This window comes from Acanthopagrus latus, chromosome 3, assembly GCF_904848185.1.
Source record: "Acanthopagrus latus isolate v.2019 chromosome 3, fAcaLat1.1, whole genome shotgun sequence".
Taxonomy (NCBI): Eukaryota; Metazoa; Chordata; class Actinopteri; order Spariformes; family Sparidae; genus Acanthopagrus; species Acanthopagrus latus.
In genome coordinates this window covers 20,209,968-20,232,091 of record NC_051041.1, presented here as the reverse complement: position 1 = coordinate 20,232,091, position 22,124 = coordinate 20,209,968, and the positions used below count along the sequence as shown (strand labels likewise).

The 22,124-nt window shown below is 39.9% G+C and overlaps 2 protein-coding genes and 1 long non-coding RNA gene across 3 annotated transcripts; all 3 read right to left on the bottom strand.

The window, feature by feature from the left end:
• Nucleotides 1–3: 3 nt before the first annotated feature.
• LOC119016501 (sodium-dependent neutral amino acid transporter B(0)AT1-like) lies at nucleotides 4–6,532 on the bottom strand. The gene is made up of 12 exons (XM_037092341.1): nucleotides 6,282–6,532; nucleotides 4,849–4,989; nucleotides 4,584–4,721; nucleotides 4,313–4,494; nucleotides 2,823–2,933; nucleotides 2,623–2,735; nucleotides 2,395–2,523; nucleotides 1,592–1,748; nucleotides 1,310–1,514; nucleotides 1,045–1,204; nucleotides 743–905; nucleotides 4–510 (listed from the first exon to the last, which is right to left on the bottom strand). Exons 1-12 carry the CDS (start codon nucleotides 6,478–6,480, stop codon nucleotides 373–375), a joined length of 1,836 nt encoding a protein of 611 aa, XP_036948236.1. The 5' UTR covers nucleotides 6,481–6,532; the 3' UTR covers nucleotides 4–372.
• A 1,322-nt stretch (nucleotides 6,533–7,854) lies between these two features.
• LOC119016498 (sodium-dependent neutral amino acid transporter B(0)AT1-like) lies at nucleotides 7,855–16,000 on the bottom strand. Its single transcript, XM_037092338.1, has 12 exons — nucleotides 15,802–16,000; nucleotides 14,581–14,721; nucleotides 13,984–14,121; nucleotides 12,771–12,952; nucleotides 12,557–12,667; nucleotides 11,218–11,330; nucleotides 11,006–11,134; nucleotides 10,762–10,918; nucleotides 10,446–10,650; nucleotides 10,179–10,338; nucleotides 9,112–9,274; nucleotides 7,855–8,929 (listed from the first exon to the last, which is right to left on the bottom strand). Exons 1-12 carry the CDS (start codon nucleotides 15,998–16,000, stop codon nucleotides 8,723–8,725), a joined length of 1,905 nt encoding a protein of 634 aa, XP_036948233.1. The 3' UTR covers nucleotides 7,855–8,722.
• Nucleotides 16,001–18,525: 2,525 nt separating this feature from the next.
• Nucleotides 18,526–21,290, bottom strand: LOC119017094. Its single transcript, XR_005074336.1, has 4 exons — nucleotides 21,055–21,290; nucleotides 19,650–19,761; nucleotides 19,094–19,210; nucleotides 18,526–18,948 (listed from the first exon to the last, which is right to left on the bottom strand). It is a non-coding gene; the product is annotated as an uncharacterized LOC119017094 (long non-coding RNA).
• Between the last annotated feature and the right edge of the window lie 834 nt (nucleotides 21,291–22,124).

The following is a 22,124-nucleotide window of genomic DNA, read 5'->3' as shown; positions in this document are numbered from 1 at the left end:
TAATATAGTTCAAATAAAACCTTTTAATTAGGGAAGATAATTTGATGAAGGATTGATAAAATGATTTATATGTTAAATTAATCTGAAATCAAATATAATTATGTTGGACAAGTAAAGGTCAGATGGTTGACGATAAAATGATATGACATGTAAGTATTTATTTTATTTGCTGCCAGGCATTAACCAGCTCATCCTCATACTGTGAAAGCAGGTTATTGTGGATTTCTCTCGGTCTGAACTTTGTAAAAAACAGTTTCAAAGATGTAAGTACACACAAATTTACATACCATTCATATTTTTTTGACATTTTAATGTAGAAATGTCACATATCTTTAAACAGTTTTTGACATTTGGCTTATTTTTGATTGGATGCTATTTTTTAAAGTGAACAAACACCAGCCTACATAGCGCATACAGAGGGACTGCCAGACTGGGGATTCCTGCCAACAAAAAGATGACCGCGTTGATCCATGATGGGTACGGTACTGACGCCAGAGACGGGAACACCTCCTGTTAACCACAAAAAAGTATAGTAAGTGCATTTGGTGTACAAGTGCTGTCCAAAATGAACTAAAATATGGTTAACTACTGTAATATGTTCCTCATTAAATACCACAGAGGACATCATTTATCTAAAAATGTTTAGCATGTCATTTTGTTTATCTTATAAGATACTATAAAGGGCAACATAAGCAGTGATGCAAAGCATGGTATTAGCTGATCTCAGAGCTTGTGTGCTTACAGAGTTTGGATCCCACACTAAATAGGTGAGCTTCTTTTGGGCTTGTGTCACCAGGTAGAAAACTAAAATAACCAGAACGATTAGTGGACTGATGAACCTCCATGAAACCTGCCAGAAGATGGAAGGCTTATGTCCCACCATGAACTTCAAGTCGTCATTGAACCTACCACACAGAAGGATTCAAATTATTTTCGACACAGAAGACTTAAAGTGTGGTAATTTTATGGCAAATATCACAACGCACAGCAAACACAAGACAGCAAGGACAATGTGATGCAAAAATAGTTTTGATAAGCACAAACCTGTCTATACCATAGATGTAAACAACTGCTATCATCTCAAATAACCCAACGGTCAGAAGGGGAATAGATCCAGCAAAGTTGTCAAAGAGCGTTACCCAGTACATCCCTGAATACTGGGAAAACAGGAGGCAGATGATGAAGGACACGACACACGTTAACCCTGAAACACATGCACACAAAAAACAAAACAAGGGAGCTTGTGTTAAAACAGAAACCAAAGACAAACATGAAAGATGATTAACTGAGAGTTAAGAAGCTAAGTTACCGGTCAGCACTTCATGGGGCCACTTTCTAGGGAATACATTCAGGTCTCTCAGCGGGACCACCACTCCCTCAATGTTGCCAAACAAGGTTGAGAGTCCCAAGCAGAGAAGCATGACGAAGAAGAGGACAGACCAGATCGGAGAACCAGGCATCTTGGTGATGGCTTCAGTGAACACAATGAAGGCCAGACCGGCTCCCTCCACTCCCTGCACAAACATCAGTCACAAGACTTAAAAAACCCAAAATAATTGAAAATGTGCTAGATTTCTATCAATACTGTCACCTCACTGAGAAGTTTCTGCATGTCACAGGTTTGGATGTCCAATCCAAGTATAATATCAGGTCTAGAGCTGTTGTAGTGACTGAATGCTTCCTCGTAATTGTTCGCATTGATGCTGTCTTCAGGAAGGTCGAATGCATTTAATAATGTCATGATGTTACTAGGGAGAAAATGTGTCACAGATTAGTACTCCTGAATATCTAGAATTTACACACACACAAAAAAAAGCGTTTCAAGTCTATCTCAATACAATACACATCAGAGGTGTTTTTGGGCAATAATGTGTGCAAAGAATCCTTTTTTTGGCTGATATAAAATGTAATTTGTTATCCATTAAATGGGTTGTAAACAAAAGTATCCTCTATACACACCACACCATATTCATGACATTGTTCCCTTGAGAACATGAATGACTGTACTAAATGGCACAGAAATCTAGCTGTAATGATATTTCAGCAAAGTCACAAATGTCAGTCTTGTAGTGGCGCTTGAGGAAAAGTAAAGTAATGGCCGATGTTACTTGGAGCTGTTGTTCCCAGGCAGTGGATATCTATCATTGAGATATTTCCAAATATTTCCTGGACAAAAGTGATAGAAAGGCTAAAAAATACCCTCCCAAGAGGAATCAGAACGGCACCCAAACCCTTCCAACTTAAATACAGGCATGTGAGTATTGTACTGAGATAGACATGAAAGGAACCTGAGAAATACACACTGATCATAAAATTGAAGCGTTTGAGCCATACTATTCTTGTCTTTGTCAATTTATCATGATTTTTCATAACCGTGATATTAACGGTACTCACTCTCTGATACAGATGTCGTATCTGTCTGTGGCCCTGAAGCCAATGATGGAGTAGGTGACTGTGGCAGCATAGATAGAGGTGAGGCCGGTTACAATGGACAGGATCACAGCATCCTGCACGCAGTTGTTGCTTGGGAAAAGAAGCAAAATAACCAAGATGCAAAGTACTGAGACTCAAAATTAGATTTTTAGTTAATTTAACAAATTTAACAACCTAAACATCTCTTACTGGACAGAGTTGTAGCTTGAGAAGGAGATAAGGCCTCCCCAGGCCAATCCAAAGGCGTAAAAGACCTGGGCACCTGCGTCGAGCCAAGTGGTTGGTTTGATCAACTCATCCACCTGCACCAGCATGAGATACAGTGGGATGTGGCTTTGAGCTATGAGGTGTATAACTGGTTCTTTGTATCATAGAAATTTGAAACATACGTCTGGTGTGACGAGGAACTTTATTCCACTCAAGGCGCCTTTAAGAGTCAGTCCTCGGATCAGGAAGATGGCCAGCACGATGTAAGGCAGAATGGCTGTGACGTACACTGCCTGAGGTCAATGCAAGCAAACAAAAAAAATTTGATAATCAACATCAGACTGAAGCTTTTTCAGTGATATTGTATCAAAATTGAGCATTTGCTAAACCCCTCCCCAAAAACATCAATTTTCCAGTCTCAGGTCAACAGTGTTCCTTCTGTCGTCCCTCGAGATTCTGACACTGTTTATGTGGAATCCATAAGAAGATACCCTGTATCCAAAGAATTTGAAAGGGGGGATCTGATCTTCATGGGTGCCGCCTTGGTTGGTCTGGGTGAGACCTCTAACCAGGATCATGAGGGAGGCACGTGGGCAAGCTCCGCCCATGTTACATATATACAGCAGAGAGGAGTTTCCCTTCCATCTGTGCAATGGCTTACTCCCTGGTTTTGTGATTCAACCCTGAACTTTAATGCGCTGGGTTGTGCTTTTTAACCTGAGGGCACACTCTTGCTTGTGCCACTGGACTGCTGTCATTCCTTGGGTGTTGGCAGGTGGTCAGATCTGTCTTTTTGGTAAGTTTAATCCAACCATCTGCAGATGGACTCACCACCCAGTCAAATTCACGAGCTGAGTGAATGAGCCCACAGTAAAGGAGTGTTCACAATTTATACACAGATATCAACAAGGTCAGGGGAAGAGACAAGCACTCTCGGTGCCAGCAGTGATTAAGCTACACACATACGTACATACGGCTATCCCAATCAGACAGGCTTCTCATCCACACAAGACATAAAGTTAAACCTCATGACGCATGACCTGGGACTCTGTGCGAAGCATAAAATTATCAGACATAAAACATGAGACAAGAAGGCGACTTTCTATCAGAGTTTTGGCTGGTTCGTGACTCTATTACAATCATATAGGGCAGAGGTTAGGTGTTCATACGTTTGCATAAGAAATCATATTCAACAAAATAGTTCAAAATTCATCAACCCATAATGAAAAGGAATTTTTCCATCACACAGGCTTTTGGACAATATTAGTTTGAGCTCAGCTGGAAGTATATTGCATTTTAAAGGTATACCCGTCAACAAATGGTAAAACCTTTTAGAAGGCGAAGCTCATACAAAATAGAAACAGTAGTTACCTTGCGTTGACCTGTAACAACAAACGGAGCTGGATCTAGCTGTGTTATTGAGTTTGCATGAGGGTTTTATAGGAGGAGGGTGTCACTGGTTGATTGGGCAGTGAATGGAAAAGTCTTTCTCAGTTCCCAAAGCAGGGCCTTGTGCAGGTTAACCAACAGCAAAGCGCACAGAACTGGAGTTACATCCAGGTAACTATTATTTATCATCGCAAAAACACTTTGCAAGAAAGGGAAGCTCGGTAGGCAAAGCAAAGCAAACTAAGGAAGGCTGGTGTGGTAAAAAAATGGTTGTTTGACAAACCTTGCCTGAAGTTTTGATGCCCCTTATGCAGCAGATGGCGACAAGTGTCCAGGCAGCGAGTAGGCAGAGAACGATGGGCCACTGGATTCCTCCAGACTCTGCTATAGAGGTTGAGCTATTCAGAGTCACTCGGTAAAAGAAGTAATCCACAGTGGAGCTCTGCTGACACTCTGGTATGTATCCTGAAAGGGAAATAAATGGACATGAAAGATGACACAGTTTGGGTGTCTTGGTTTGTAAGTGTGAGCTGAATGTGTGGATATTGAAATACCTGTCCCATTGTCATTGAGAGGACACTGGGTCCAAGGCAGCGGGTCTTGAAAGGAATTGAAGAGATACCAAATAATCCAGGCGATTAAGGTGTTGTAGTACAGTCCAACCAAAAATGAAACCAGCATGGAGGCTATACCTGAGTAGGACAGCATCATGTGACAATTGAGATATCACACTCACAAGAAGCCAGATGTTCAGTGATGACTTTTGTTGGGGTGTCACAGGGTTTTTATTGCTTATGTTCCAGAACCTATTTTACTTACCAATACCAGTCAGATACGGGTTGATGGCCCTCCACACTCCCACGCTGCCTTTCCTGAGACGCTGGCCGATGGCAAACTCCAGCAGCAGCAGAGGCATTCCTTCCAACACCAGCAGGATCAAGTAGGGGATCAAAAAGGCACCTGGGAAAAAGGATGTGATAAGTGATTGTAAGTGCCATGACATCAAGAGGTATTCTCATCTATTTGGGCACAAAGTGAGTATTGGCAAAGGGCAGGTCCTGAATAAACAGCACTTAATTCAATCAGGCCTGGTCCAATATCAAATAAAACGTTTTTATTGTGAATATTCCATACATTTTTCTCTCTTATATATACATCAGCCATCAAAACATGCCTGATTTCTTTCATCCTAATCATAATAAAAAATGAGTTATATCGAAAAGTTAAATATGTACAAAAAAAAAAATAAATCCTGGATCTGTCCTTTTATCCAGATCAGCACTAAAAGTTAATTGGGTCAATTCAAGGCCGAGACCTATCCTCCATCCAAGTTTTTGTGGAACTCAGTAGTTTTTTTGTTTAATCCTGCTAACAAACCAACCAACCAACCACACAGGCAAAAACACAATGTCCTTGTTGGAGGTAATTGGTTTGATGAGAACAGAATACAATAAAGAAGTTTGCTATTAACAATAATTAGTAGCAGATACATAACTACAGCATTAAAGGTTGCTGATTAGTTATATTTTGTTATATAATGTTGTAAATGCTGTCTTTGACTTGAGTAATTCATAGATCTTTAAATAACAATTACATTAGGTTTTTATTTATTTATTTAATAATTTAAAAACAAATCCAGTTTATAAACACTAGGAGCAGATGCCAGGTATTATTGCTGTTGTTGTGTGTCCATAAACTGGGAATAAGTTAAAGAAAAGCAACAGATAATACACTAAAATGTGCATGCCTCTGAAATCTGTCCCATATTACTGTGGCTCAATCATCAGGATTCCAAGAGGATGACCCACTTCACAGTCACGTCAAGAAACACACACACACACACACACACACACACACACACACACACACACACACACACACACACACACACACACACACACACACACACACCATGCACTGTAGGTAGTGTGAGTGCATTCAAAACATTCTTAGTCTAGTTTTAACTATGCACCCCAGGGTGTATGTCTGTAGCCATTACTTCACAAGATTTCACAACACTCCTCTCCTGTAGGCATGAATGAGTGATATATTTAACCAGTGATCATATTCAAAGTTTAAAAAGTTCACAGTGTTAACCCCTCAGGGACAAATACTGATTCAGCACTGCAAAATGTCCTGTAGATAAAATAATTTAGAATGTACAATGAACTGCCATAATAGTGCAGCCACGCATACATTTGTCAAAAACCCACACATTCAACAAGTCAGTCACAGATTTCCACTGAGCTTACCTCCTCCATGACTTTGACACAAGTAAGGGAATCGCCACACGTTTCCAAGACCGATGCAGAAGCCCACACAGGTTAGGATGTACTGGGCTTTGTTGTCCCACTTGGGCCTGTCCCCGGCCTCCTCCTTCTCCATCCTCTCCAGATCCTCATGGTTAGGGATCCTGACATCCAGTCCTGGGTTAGGAAGTACCAGTCTCATGGCGTCCACATGTGCACTGAGCCAGGGGAGTAGTAGCTCCCACAGCTGAGGAGTTATGCATATCAGTGTCCCCGTAAAAGATTTATGATGCTTGCTTGTCCCAGATTAGCCAGTGCAGACTCTGCACTTTTGTATTAATGTACACATTCATTCAGTCTGTGTAATAATTAAAACCTGAAACAGATCAATTCATGTGACCATTTGGCAAATGGATTTAGGATTAGCACCTTTGCATGACCACAATAATCCCATAATTTGGAATAATCCATTTTTTAATATTTTAATTGTTTTATGTCATTATTGATGGGACCGCTTCAGAGATGACAGGAAGCAGGCTGAGCGAGAGGCTGACACACAGCAAAGGACCCCACACTGGGATTCGACCCCCAGGCTGCTGCAGCGATAACAAAGCTTCTGTACATGGGACGCCCACTCTACCAAATGAGTCAATCCAGTTATGATAATATTCTCATTTAACGTGTTCACATGCACGTTAGTGATACAATAATGGAAACAGCAGGTTTACATGATACAGTCAATAAATTGGATTTCTTTCTGAGTATATGACTTAAAACAGTTTTTGTTTGATTGTTTGTATTTCACAATGTCATCTCACAATGGCATCGCTTATCTTAGCTCCGTTAGGTTTGCAAAACATGCAAAATAATGCTCTCCATGTTCACATTAAGCATGTGAGCAGAAAAGGCATCCGCTCGCATTTTTACACGAGCGGATGTTAAAGAATGACAGAAACCTCTGATAATTCAGATTATGCTGTTCACATGACCGCTTAAATTATCGTGTAACTCCATGAATCAGATACTGATTGGTTGATCATTCTGCATGTAAACATGCTCACTGAATCGTCCTCCTTAGTCACACTAAAGTGAGAAGGAGTCCTTACTTTGGCAATTTGTTATTAAAGAAGTCAGAAACAAGCCTGCCTGATCACATGCCTCGGCCTGATCACTCGTCTTCTAGGTCCACACTCTTTACAGATGTTACAGTTTGTATCCGATGTTCTGTCAATACAATTTGAAAACTGTGATTTTGTTGTGTTCTGTTCTGTACAGGCGACATCTATTGCATGTATATTGGATCCCTCCTCTGTGGCTCTTCCTGAGGGTTCCTCCATCTTTTGTTTTCTCAATATGGCAAGTTTTTCCTCACTTAAATCGAGGATATATGGATATCGAGGATGTCGTTCTCTGTACAGTTTGTAAAGCCCACTAAAACAATGTTCTCCCATCATGATTTTGGGCTGTAAAATAAAATTGATTTGATTTGACTTTCATGTCATTTTTAAGACAGGAAATTAAACCAACAATTACAGTTGTTCAGTAAAAATGTTTCCAGGAAAACAATTCGAAGAACTCATTATATTACACATGATTTATTCATTTAACTTTACAATAGCCCTTCACAATAGGCCCCAAACCTTATAAATAATGGGATAAAAAGCACTGTTGCGATGAATGCATTAATTTTTTGCTTTAAACAAATCAGACATTCTTACAGCTTGTCAAAAGTTCCAACAAGAATTAGCTCCTCTACTGAAGATTATTTACAACGTTTTAAAATAAAACATTATTTCTTGTATATGAGACACATACATATACTGAATCTACAGTGTTAGAAGAATGGACAGATTTGGAATCAAAGTTTGATAAGATTGAAACCACTTTCACATCTGTGTGCTAAGTATGGATAAATACTGTCAGTGGCTGTTTAGCTTAGCAGCTGACACAGGGACACAAATTGTGATTTTTATGCTTCAGTTTTTTGTACAGATGAAACACATGAGAATTAACATGTTAAACAGTGAGATTTTTAGGTGCTGGTAGGTGGATGAGCCTTTAAACACTGCAGGTTAGCTGTTTAGCTTTGTTTCCAGTCTATATGATGAGCTAAGCTAATTACCATAGCTGCTGGCCGTATCTTCACATTTAGCACACATACAATCAATTTTTCCATTCAACGGTCAGCAAAAGTCCAACTATTAATTAAATATACAACATACACTTACAGCAGTAAAACACATATTACAGTAGTACTAAAAACAATTAGGCTAAGGTCTAAAAACTGCTTACAACTTTTTACAAGTTTTTTACTTGTAGTCACTAGTGTTCTCTGCGATCATTGTACAGGGAATGAGGAAGAAAAAGGCATCAGTATGATATACAAACAACACTAAAACAACTCTACATTCATTTTATCATTAAATATTCAAATTTAGAGATACCTAAAACTTCTTTTCAGCCATTTGTATTTTGGCGGAGATAGTGTCCACTGTGCTGTCACTGTAGTCCTTCTTCTTGCAGCATTTCATCTGGATGAATTTGTAGAGGAAGACCAGTGGGATGGCTAGACTGGGAATTCCAGCCAGGATGAAGATGATTACGTTGATCCAGGCAGGATATGGACGTGCATCAAGGGTGGGGAAGTCCACCTATGGCAAGAGCCAAAGAAAATGTTAGATATTACACCAATGAACGAGACTCTGAGGTCTGAAATAACAATGGATTGCTTTATAACCATCAATGGAGAATCTAATATGGGATTTCTACAACTATCAATAATATAAACATTTTTAGACATCTCAAATCCAAAAAAAGCTTGCTACACACTTACCGCCTCTTGGTCCCAGACCAAATATGTGAGACTTTTGGTGACTTGGGTCACAAAGTAGAAAACCAGGATAACCAGCATAATGATCGGACTAAGCACCCTCCATGTCACCTGCCAGAAAATATTAGGCTTGTGGCCAATCATAAACTCAATGTCCTTGTTAAATCTGTTGGGAAGCAATAAGACGGAGATGTTAGGTCAGCTGAGTGTGCATGAAAGCATCCATAAAAGACAACCTTGTAGTTTTATCAGATATGTAAAGCAGCCTGTATGGCCTTGTGTGTGCTCAACATGTTCCTGCTGCACTGGAAGGAAACAAACCTATCACAGAATGTTTTCCACTTACACATTTTATAACTCAACATTTATGGCTTTCATCAGCAGGAAAAGATTTTTTCCACATTGTTCACCATTGTCTAGTTTTATCAGTAGATATGCTGTACTTGTGTATTATCTCTCCTGTGATGACTGACACATTACTGCCGCTCTAAGGTCAGAGTACAGTGCTCCTTTACTTCCTGTTTTTCCATTATTTTTCAGTCTCTGCATCACGCATGTGTGGCAATAACAAGCTCAAGGTTACAGCTCCGTGATGCGGTTCAGCGGCGCTTTGAGCTAAATCTTCTTGTCAGCATGCTGATGTGCTCTCAGTGTCAGTGCTAGAATGCTGAAGTTTAGCAGGTATAATGTCTCACATTGGTATGTTGACATTTCCTAACATGCACTAAACATAAAGGTATATTAGGTCTTTCCTGAAAATCAATAATAAAAATATAAAGAAAAAAAGACATGCATAGTGAGCCAGTAGCCTCTGACTGTCCATCAATGACCACTTTGGTGGCCCTCTCTGGATCCCCCTAAGATAATTTTCCTGGGGCGCCCCTGATAGCAGGCTTTTATAAAATGTAGCCACGTCAGCATGCTTGAAAATAATAAAAACGCGTAAAAAATGTTGTGGGTACATTTGTGGTTAGCCCTGATATGACAATTTGTGTCAAAGTATGATAACTTTAATTTCCCATCTGGCAACACTGATTCTGTACCAAAATTCACATCGTGGATGGACTCACCTGTCTGCACCATAGATGTAGATAACACTGATCATTTCACAGAATCCGATGACCAGAAGCGGAATTGAGCCAGCAAAGTTGTCAAATAGAGCCAGCCAATAATTTCCAGAGCCCTGGGCAAATATTAAGCCCATCAGGCATGAAATTAAGCAAGTCAGAGCTGGAAAAACATCACAAAGAAGTGGTTACACTCATATCTCTCAATCAAATGTCCTTATCTGGACATGTACAAGCATTTCGTATTAAGTTGGAATTTCAGAAAATTACCACAGAAAACTTCTTTGGGACAGCTTCGAGGCAACAGTTTGAGGTCCTGCAGAGGAACCACAACTCCCTCGATGTTACCAAACATAGTGGAGAGGCCGAGGCAGAAGAGCATGACGAAGAAGAGGACAGCCCAGAGAGGAGAAACAGGCATCTTGATGATGGCTTCTGTGAACACGATGAAGGCCAGACCTGTTCCCTCCACGCCCTGAAGGAGAACACACCAAATATTTCTCCCGTTAACCCTCAGCAAGACTAACATTCATAATGACAGGTTGATTAACAGCAATAGTAAATTATCCAGATTTGATCTACTGACCTGACTGAGGAACTTCTTCATGTCACACATCTCTAGATTCAGTCCTTCAATGATACTTGGATTAGTGAGGTTGAGGTGCGCCAAAACGTCGTGGTAGTTGCTGTCTGTGATGTTGTTTTCAGCGTAGTCGAAGGCATTCGTCAGCTTCAAGATGTTTCTGCACAAATCACGAGTTGAGTTCAGTCCGATATAACTGAATCTCCAGGACTTTTTAAAGGCACATTTTATGCAATTTAATACTCACTCTCCCATGCAGTCATCAAAGTTCTGCGTGGCCCTGAAGCCGATGATGGAGTAGATGACCGTTGCAGAGTACACCGAGGTGCAGCCATTGATGATGGAGATGAGAACAGCGTCCTGCTCACAGTTGTTGCTAGGAGGAAATTGTGATCATGTGAGTAAAAATGTTCTGAAGGCTGTTCATTGTTCGACTGTGCAGTTTATGCAGTTACTCACTGAATAGAGTTGTAACTGGAGAAAGAGATGAGACCTCCAAAAGCCAAGGAGAAGGAGTAGAACACTTGAGCGCCTGCATCCAACCAGGTTGTTGGATTCATTAACTCGTCCACCTAAAAGAGTCAGGAAATAGGATGTGTTAACAGTAAAAAACTCAGACCCCAAATTGGGATGGATCTGCTCTTAAAACTGACAGTGAACACTCTGTTTCAGCCACTGTTAATAATTAATGTGTGAAGGTACTTTACACCATAGAACGTCTGATCTTGCAGGTCAGGAGTTTAAAGGGGAGGTTTGTAGTTTAGGAGAAGAAATTAAAACTCAGATTTTTATCTGGCAATTTTGAGAAACTATGTCTTACAGAGTTGTTTGTATGAATATAAGTAAATCCCTAAAAATATATGATATTAATATAAATGTGTGTGTTCCAGTCAAATCCACCATAATTTTATGTCTTATTTTGATTCAAAGAAGACAGATTTTCTAATAAACCCCTTCAGCTATTGACAAGGTTAAAGGGGCACCATTTGGAGAGGAAATGAAAGTTTTTATATTCATAATATTGATAAGGTACTAATTCTCAGAAATAAATATTGTTTCCATGAGTGAATAAACAAGCTGTTCTCTGAGGAAGATAAGGTCCCAGAACACTATTTGAAGCTAGAAAGGTGGCACGGTCCGCCACATATAAACACTGTTACACAGTATGAAATGCTGTTTTCTGTAACTTCAGTCTGTGGATTCAGTTTATTCAGTCATGAAAACGAGGAAAAAGTTTGTTTAGACATTAAATAGAAAACCAGTCAATACAGATATTTCTCTTCTTATTGAAATGTCTTCCCCAAAACTACGTAGTGCACCTTTAAGATTATTGTGTTCTGTCTGAGAATTGTAAAAGTCAGTGACTGATCAATAGATTAATCATATTTGATCTCTCACTGTGTCAAATACTTGAATCATGAGTAAAAATGTATTGATGAACCAGTCAATTTGTTGGATATATGGGATTGAACTTTAATGATCAACTTTTGTCAGTCTTGTGATGAAAATCAGACACTTCAGTAAAGCGTTTAGTTAATCATTATCTTCTTTTACCACTTCCCAATTGATCAGCAACTGAAGATATGATGGATAATGAAAGTATGGAGGCACATCAGGCCATAATTCAAGATAGAACAGGATATATGACAACCCATTAGCTTTCCAAGCTAACAGTGCTGTTTGGTTAAACTCAGTTTGGTTTATTGAATATGTCGTTTTACCGTGAAATATGGCTGATTATGGTCTACTGCTGTTATAATGATAAACGTTGGTTGATGTCAGTGAGATCAGTGCTTACATCTGGCGTGAAAAGGAACTTGACTCCCTCTACAGATCCTTTCAGAGTCAGTCCTCTGATCAGGAAGATGGTGAGGACCGCATACGGCAGAGTGGAGGTGATGTAGACAGCCTGAGAAATGGCAGAATGGTAAAATGAGCCAGAGATGTTTGAACATTCATATATGCTCCAAATCAGGCCACATGAGATTAGTCAGATGTAATGTGACTCTGACCTTTCCAGTTGTCTCGATCCCCCTGATGGTGCAAACATAGAGCAGAGTCCAGGCAGATATCAGGGCCAGCACCATCCACCACTGCAGACCTCCGGACTCATCGATAGCTGTTGAGGTGTTCAGAGTCTCTCTGTACCAGAAGTAGTCGACCGTGCTGCTCCGAGCGCATTCCTCCACCAAACCTGCAGAGGACGGATAAAGAGTTGGCAAAAGGCAAAATTAGGATTCCACTGCCGGTTCAAACTACTTCACACTCGATGCTTAGGATGATCAAATCACTAACATCGAAATTCAAATTAGCTGACTCCATGTAAGGTATAGCACTGTTGAAAGAGGAAAAGTTCTAGTTCATATTTAACTAGTTTATTCAACCATCTCATCACCGTCAACTCATTTTCATGACTGCTGTGTTATTGATTTAATATTAATAACAAACTGAAACACACTGGACCTCAAGTTCAAAAAGGATTGCTGTGAGATTTAGTCAATCATTCAATTTCATGGTAACTTTTTCAGAGCTGGAGTATCAAATATTTTACTCAAGTACCTAATTCATAACTTAAACTGTTTATGACATGAATTTATTTCATCACTGGAGCAATATGCAGCTAAGATAATCACTGTTAAATGTATTGCATTAATGTGGGGCAAAGGAAAATATCTGAAACGCTTTCGTTCATGATGTTTGTTAATACTACTAATACTAAACTAACACATACCTGTTAATTATTCAAAAAGTCTAAAACGACCAAATAAACATTAGATGGAGCATCATGCAGCAGCCGTGCAGATACAGATGAAGAAACACATATGGAGTCTGGTGACTTTGGAGAGAGAGATACACTCAAAGCAACATCATGTAACTTATTTTCACCTTAAAATAACATATTCAAAATCATTTTGAGTCATATAGTTTTCAAGACATAACTTTGTTATGATGTAAATCTGTCGCTCTATCTATGACTGGAGTTGAGCCATTAGCTCTGCCCCTACTGCTTCTTTACTCAAAGTTTATTCATATGGCACTTGTTATATTTACATTAATCCATTTCCTTCTGGTGCTACACCTGCCAAATGTGAAGTAAAACTGATGGAAGGTTCTCCAGATATCTGGATGAGACATGGAGATTCCTTGATTTAAGTTACTGTTAAGGGGATGAAAACCACAGACTTGGTAGATGTCTGACAGTTTTCCTGATATGTGAAGTCATACCTGTCCTGTTAGCGTTGAGGGGACACTGGCTCCAAGGCAGAGGACTCTGAAAAGAGTTATAGAGGTACCACATGATCCAGGCCATGATGGTGTTGTAATACATGCCCACCAAAAATGAGACCATCAAGGACGCGATACCTGTAACAAAATGAAACAAACAGTTGTGTGGTAGTGCTCCTTAAAACAGGACTGAGGCTTTAGCCATGCTATGCTAGCAGGCTGTACCTGCAATTGTGGTTTAGCTGAATGCTTATCTTGCTAACATGCTAACAAGCTCATAATGGCGATACCAACATGCTGATGTTAAGCAGAAATAACATTTAACATATTCACCATCATAGTTCAACACAGTTGTTTTTTTAGAGTTAAACATGTTGTTAAGCTGGGAATGATGGGGTGGCTCTTAATGTTGCAGTCATTTGTTCACAAACCAGAGAACTGAATGAAGTGAGATTTTGACAAGTACACAAGTGGACCACATGGTGGAAAAGCCAGGAGATTTAAGTATATCTACCAGTATATTGATTGAATATTGTGGTGGGGACTGAACTGGATATTTTTCCCATCCCCTAATGTGCATGTTTTTCTTTTACCCACCAATTCCAGTCAGGCATGGGTTGATTGATCTCCACACTCCCACGCTGCCTTTCCTGAGCCGCTGACCAATGGCAAACTCCAGGTGCAGCAGTGGGATGCCCTCCAGGACCAGCAGGATAAGAAATGGGATCATAAACGCTCCTAGAGGTTCAACATTCACATAAAGAGTTAACACTGTACAGAGTGATTGGCTTCACCCAACACTTTAATGAAGGTGAGTAAATATACAACGGTGAGCATAAAGACACCAATAAACTGTGAAAGGATTGTAAATGTTTTATTACGCACGTGAGGTACTATTTTAACCACGAATAAGACTCGGATATTCACTTTTGCAGTGTCAAATTAAGTAATTCCAGTATAGTTCAGTATGAATAAGATTTGATATTTGAAGGACTATTTTCAAGGGACTCACTGATACAAACTTATAAGGTCTCAGTCTAGAAAAACAGGCATTTCTATCATTTAAGAAGTGTCAAAGAGCAAAATCCTCAATGTTATTAGAGATCTGATGCTCAGACAGTCTCTGACTCTGAGCATAGATGCAATATTGTGTCCGTGCAGTCAGTAAACATCTCTTGGCACTTTAAAACATACAAACATCAAACATTAGTTCTGCAAAACTCAGGTTACCCACAATTTTTACAAACTGTGTATGTTTCAAAAAGTTGTTTATATGAAAAAAAGAATGTTTTTTCAATTGGCAAATCTCTTCAAATATGTTAATTTGTGTGATACAGTATAATTTTCAGTAATTATAGATGTTGTGTCTTTGGTTTCAAAGTAGTGTGATTTTTGAATGGACCTCTGCAGTTACTAAAAAAGGTTAAAGGGGCACTATGTAGTTTTGGAGATGGAATTCAAACTATCCAACAATTTCAGAATTATTAATTTATTCCATAACTGAATAATTAAGCTGTTCTCAGAGAAAAATAAGGTCCCCAGAACGCTGTTTGAAGCTGGGTATGTGGCAGGGCCCGCCACATGTAAACAAAGTAAAACAGCAGAGCTTGTGTTGTCCTTTAAGGTCAGTTTGTTTGTTCAGTTTATTTGGTGTTGAAAACCAACATTTTGTTTATTTAGTTAAAAAATAAATATTGAGTAAAAAAAATCTTTCCATTCTGATTAAAATTGAATCCCCAAAATGTCATACTGCTCCTTTAAAGACAATTACTTTGGATCCTTTTGATCATTCTAACTCATTCAGTCATCCCAGCCTACCTCCTCCGTGGCTCTGACACAGGTACGGGAACCTCCAGACGTTGCCAAGTCCCACACAGAAGCCCACACAGGTGAGCAGATACTGGGCTTTGTTGTCCCATTTGGGCCGGTCCCCTGCCTCTTCTTTCTCCATTCTCTCCAGGTCCGAATGGGAGGGGATCCGGTCGTCCAGCCCCGGGTTTGGTAACTTCATCTTCATGGTGGCTTTTCTTACTTGACTTGAACTTGACAGAAATTGTAAAATATAGCCGCTGAGCCTCCTTTTGATAAGCAGCAGACGTTGAAAGGGTTTGTGTCCTCTCTCAGTCTCTGTGCACTGTCTCCCTCTGAGTCCTGTGGCCCTTCTGTGTGTCCTGGGAGGGGGCACTGAGATATTAACTGTGACCTATGTCACTTCAGCAGCACTTATCAGTAGCTCATTACAGTCTGTGTTGTATTATGTAACGTCAGCTACTTTAGAGGTGCAACTTTCTTTCTTGTGAATGGTTAATACATTACATGAAGTTCCATCACCAACATTTTCCCTCCTGACGTTTTGGTATTCATGTGTTTGTGAGGGAAATAGCGTGATGAGGTGTGATGTGAACACATGAGAACTCTGGGGGTTAGGTATATTCAAATGAGCTTGAAAAAGATTTTTGCTTTAAATTTTACTTTCTATATCACTCCTCTTCTAACAGAAAAAAATGAGCATAACCAAAGTGCTAAATGTGATAACAACTACAGTTTTTGCGTCAGTTTGTTGAACTAGAATAAAAACACCCCACAGTCAGATGTAACGTGTTTTCCATCAGGGCTTATCTTAACTAGCAGACCACACCTGTGTCCAGTCCTTGACAAATCAGATTGTTTTATTGCAGTGGGATGTGCATGCATATCATTTCTTTCTGTAAAGGCACATTTGGCCTCAAATGCTGCACTATGATCCGGCTGATGTTAGTGTTCACATCAAAAAGTTTGAGACTTAAGGAAGTGATATTTCTCCCCTCCCTTGTAATTGTTAAGTAATTCATAATGGATATAAACTTTATCAGTGTTCCTTTCTAATTCAGTTATTAACCAAGAAAAGTTTGATATTTTTCTCTGCACCTCAACCTCCCCAAACCAATTCACAATGTTAATAACTATCCAGGAGTCATAATATGTATTTATTATTGCTAACTTGACTCTGAAGCCTATCACAGGCAAAAATGACTGAACTGATACCAGAGGGATATACGGCCTACCCATGGGACTTGGAAGCTGAGTGCCAGTGAAGGAATGTGACGTAGGCTGGGGTCTGACCATGAAAGGAATCAGTGTGAATTGAATTCTAAGATGAATGTAGTCTAGCACTGGGCTGATGTGCTCATGCTTTTTAGGACCAATCAACATCCTTATAGTTACATTCTGGACCAAATGCAAGCAACTTGACAAAGACTGGGGAATTACAATAGTTATAATAACAGATGTAACGTAATGAGGGCATTAATTACTTTTTTCATTTAATGGAAAGGCAGTATTGAGCTCAGAATTAAAGATAATGCCCCTTTTTTGCATGTGACTTCAGGTATGGGGCGAGGTGGGTGGTCGAGGATACTTGTGAGACAGTTTCTGGTCTTAAAACTTTCTGAAATAATCATAACCACCAAAAGATATTTGTTCAGTAAAAAACTAAAATTGTCATCAGTCATGAGTTTAAACATCAGGTTATTGATGGGTGTCTGTTTAAAGTGTTTCTTAGGGACCATCGACATGGAAATGCTTCTGTGTGTAAATGCACATGTTTTGCGTTGTTTTGGCCGATCGTCCACATGGATCCTGTAGGGTGGAAAAATCAGAAAACGCTGCCCTTGCGTTCTCATGTGGACAGTGACTCCGCCCCACCCCTCGACCTCTGGCCTCGACCTATTAACCACGTGACATCTCATAACAACAACAACAACAATGGCGGACTACATGCTTGTGTTCGTGCCGCAGAAGATATTGAGCCTTTTAGGTTTACTAGGACAAAATATTCTGCTCCTCTGCCACTACACTGAGCGAAAAAGAATTATGGACAGCTGACTACACATTTTTGTCTTCTTCTTGTTGTGTTTGGTTTTTCCTTCTACTGTCTGTCTGTAAACAGTGCGCAGGCTATATCTGCTCCGTGTCTTCTTCTCTGTTTTTGGTAAATTTCAAGCGCGATGCCGAGGAATACGGGGAAAAGAGATTGTTTTGGTACGTGTGGACATGGCCTTCAGTTGTTTGATTACATGAAAATAAACAGATAGCAAATATAAACATTATTATATGTTGCATACATATATTACATATGATATATAATATATGCTGTGAACATTCTCTGTTAACTTTGGCTGTGGATTAATTGTTGAAACACTGTAATCAGTAACAATGTGTCAAATGACAATGTGAAAACAAAGTTTCATGTGAACAGGGTTGGTGGTAGTGATGAATCTAATAATAAATGTAATTTAATTTATAGGGGTAAGTGCCACAGTGGCAGTCACTTCCTCGAGTCATTAATAACATCAATAAGCAGCACGTTTTAGTACAAGGCCTTGATGTTATCAGGCCCAGCAGCATATCTCATACGCATATCTCGTTGTCTGTGGTTACTGACAGAGGCGGCTCCTTGAGAACAAAGTAGACTTTGGAGCTAAGTCTTTATTGACGAGATCAAATTGAGTCTAAGATGTGTTCTGGCAGCATGGCCTCACAAGATGGGTGCTTTTCCAGAAATGTTGACAAATTACATGTCCTATTTTTTTTTTAAGGGAAAAGGTCAATTAAAGCAGAAATAATAAGATAATGTCTCCAAACCTTGGAAGTCTGCCTGTAAATATGAAACAAGACTTAAACATTTTTGGAGTTAAATAGCCAACGACACATGTGAAACATACCAAGTTTGGATTCCAGGTATGTCAGCTTGTCTCTGACTTTGTTGACAATGTAAAACACAAAGATGACCAAGACAATCAGAGGGCTGATCACTCCTCATGTAAGACCAAGTCTCATCCTCAGGTTGCAGGTGCTGAGGTCAGCCCTTGAACGACCTCTGACCCTGAGAGTCTGCTGTTGAGCTTTTGCTGCATTTCATCGTAGTGGCTCTCTGCGACAGTCCCCTCAGCTGGATTAAACAAATTCAGCAGCATCATGATGTTTCTGAAAGGTGAACATAAGAAACATGAGAAATAAGACCCACACTCTGTAATGCTATCACTGTGAGGAACATCAAATTTAATAAGGAGATGGTTTAGTTTGGCCTTGATTAACTCAAATAAATGGATGCAATATGTCATGCACATACCTATTAATGCAGGCATCAAACTGCTCTGTCAGCCTGAAGCCAGTGATGGAGCAGATAACAGTGGCAGCATGGCAGCAGTATCGCCATTAATAATAGAGATGATAACGGGATCTTGCTCTGTATTGTTGCCAGAAAACAAAACCAAGCTTTTGATATAGGCAACATTTTTGCAATGTAAATGATTTTACATTTAGAGAAAATGCATTAAAAGTAAAACTTGAAATATCATATAAAACATACACACTTTTTTTCTGTTTATCTTGTCATAAAGGATTAGATAAAACGTTTATTTAACATTTGATCCACAGCACTTCTATGATGTCCACAATATAACAACATTGTAGCATCAAAAGTTTTAATCTTCACATTCTTTTGACAGTTTTAGTCATTTTGTTTAATGCCTGCAGCTAAAATTCTTCCATATTGCTCCTTTAATGGACCACCGTAGTATTGCAATGCATGTGTTAGGAATTCTATCCACAACTGGTGATGCCACTGACCCAATTTTAATCTAGCTCTTTCATACTGGACCAAAATCACTCAGGCATTCACGCACCAATTCCAGTCAAGTAGGGGTTGACTGCAGCCCAAACCCCCACACTTGACATTCCAAGGAGTTATCCAGTGGCAAACTCGTGGTACAGCAGTGGGACACCATCCAGGATTAGCTAGATAAGAAAGAATATCATAAAAGCTCCAGGGGACACACCAAGGTAAGCTTAGATAACTGTAAAGATAATTTCTTCCTCATTGCATGAAATCAGCATTTTCTATGTAATTGCATTTTCTGTCTACATAATTCCATGATTATGCGTGTAACCTACCAACTGTCCTGACATCCAGTTTTTTGCAGTTAACCTTTCAAAATGTCAAAGTCATGTGGAAATCTTTGCAGTGACAAAAGGGAGCGACAGGAACTGTTGCTGTCTTCAGTATCATGCATGACGCTGCACATGGAGTCAGCTCCGGGCTGAAAGTTCACTCTGCTATCGCAAGTTTAGATATCGGAGGTCCAAATCAGCTGATATGCAGAAGTAAAATGAATCACACATCAAATTACGATGCTTTTGAGCAATCATCTTAAATTCTGGTGATAAGTTTGTGCAACATTAACATGTTGTGTGCGTGTGTGTGTGTGTGTGTGTGTGTGTGTGTGTGTGTGTGTGTGTGTGTGTGTGTGTGTGTGTGTGTGTGTGTGTGTGTGTGTGGACTGGATGAAACCTGACCTAACCTAACCCCTAACCCAAATCAACTACAGATTCACTGGCACTCTCAAGTTTACATGGGCTAAATGTTAACCTCTCCAGATTAATATACAGACTCTCCCGAACAGCATCTCAGCAGTTGGGAAATCAGATTTCTGCCTTTGAAGGTTTTTCCAGCTTATCTCAGTCATGTCATGAGGGTATCGCAACAAGTTCAAGATAAAAAGGAGTCTCTTCCCTCAGCTTGGTCGGTGTACAATGTACATTGTGTCAGCTGCTTTGTCAAGTTCAGCCATTCTTCATCTGAGCTTCAGTACTTCTGGTTCTGTAGGGTGAAAAAAACGTTCTTTAAGAGGTCAACTTTTTGAGAACAGAGAAAACAGCCTGGTTTTATAGGCTGTATTCCAAATGAACCTCAATAAATTGAGCCCATCATATCATGAATACACACTTGCTTGTTTTTCTGGATAGACACAGAGATTTCTTTTTTTTTTTTTCTTAAGCCGTAAATTGCTGTTGCTGTTCTATGCATGGTAGTGTTGTTCTGCTGGTCCTCCTACTCGCTCTAGACTAAAATGTCCAGCTGCTGAATGGGTTGACCTGCTGTAATAAATGTGAGGGGTCAAAAGGCGAAGGGTTACAACAACAGACCAGGGCACAAAAGCTCCCGCTAAGCAGTGAAAACCACCACACACAGTTAAACACAGACGTCAAGATGGGCAGGGAACACTGTCGCCCTCTACTGGAGTCACTGACCTGTCAAATCATGCAGCACGAGCACTGCAATCCCCATGCATCCACTGAAGGTAGAAAACATTTAATCCTCCAGCTTGGGCTCATGATGTTCTCCTCGCCTCACTATTAGACACTCCTGAAAAACACGCTGATGAAGGTTCTCTGTCATCCGGGTCATGGAAATACTAAGTGCTATATTGTATGCAACTACAAGACCCGTTTGCACCCTCACCATGTCAGGATGTAGATTTGAAGTTCAGGACCAGCGACCTGCTAAATAAAATGACATTTTTCAACACATCAGCGGTACTTGTTGTCCTTACACGAACCCCTAACCAAGGCTCACTGTGGATTTAGAGCATCTATTGGTAGTGACAGAATGTAATATTACTAATTATGTTTTTGTTGATGTTTAATCAACAGAAACTAAGAATTGTTGTGTTTTCAATACTTTAGAATGAGCCTCTTCTAGCTACAGAAGGAGCTATGTTAGTAATTTGTGATCATCAGCCCTGAAATCTCCTAAACCCTGCACGCAAACTATCTGAAGTATCAGAATCAATGCATTTCATTTTGTGCTAGACACATACTGACTGTAATGCCTTACTTGCAAACACAATACGTAACGTCCAGGAGACATGGACCAATGTGAAGTTTGTGTTGTATGTCCATTATAGGAACTGGCTCCAGATTAGAAGATTACATGACTCTGAACCTCCAAACCTTGACAAGTCCCACACAGGTGAGCAGATACTGGGCTTCATTGTCCTATTTATCCCGGCCTCCAGCTTCCTCCTTCTCCATCTTCTCCAGCCGGGGGTTGGGAGTAAACGGTCTCGTGGTGTTTGTGGCGTGAAATCCACCCAACAGATACAAAGTGCCATGCTGGCTTCCTTGGTGGAAATGCTGCTGTCTGTCTGGGATAACCAGCTCTGGTGGTGTGTGAAACTGAGTTTTGGGTTCATGCATTTATCTCTTCATCACATCTGGCATCTCGACAGTACAGGAAAACAGTACTGGAAAACAATTGTGCCAATAATTTATGTGATTTGTCTGACTGGTGTTTGTTGCCACGCACACGTTTTTTTTTT

What these genes read in the sequence shown, in the direction of transcription:
- LOC119016501 (XM_037092341.1), bottom strand. Translation starts at nt 6,480, where the DNA reads ATGAGACTGGTACTTCCTAACCCAGGACTGGATGTCAGGATCCCTAAC. An exon ending in CCCGTATCTGACTGGTATTG is followed by an intron (nt 4,722 to 4,848) that starts GTAAGTAAAATA and finishes TGTCCTACTCAG; the next exon opens with GTATAGCCTCCATGCTGGTT. An exon ending in TCAAGCTACAACTCTGTCCA is followed by an intron (nt 2,524 to 2,622) that starts GTAAGAGATGTT and finishes TCTTTTCCCAAG; the next exon opens with CAACAACTGCGTGCAGGATG.
- LOC119016498 (XM_037092338.1), bottom strand. Translation starts at nt 16,000, where the DNA reads ATGAAGATGAAGTTACCAAACCCGGGGCTGGACGACCGGATCCCCTCC. An exon ending in AGTTCCTTTTCACGCCAGAT is followed by an intron (nt 11,331 to 12,556) that starts GTAAGCACTGAT and finishes TGACTCTTTTAG; the next exon opens with GTGGACGAGTTAATGAATCC. An exon ending in TACATCTATGGTGCAGACAG is followed by an intron (nt 9,275 to 10,178) that starts GTGAGTCCATCC and finishes GCTTCCCAACAG; the next exon opens with ATTTAACAAGGACATTGAGT.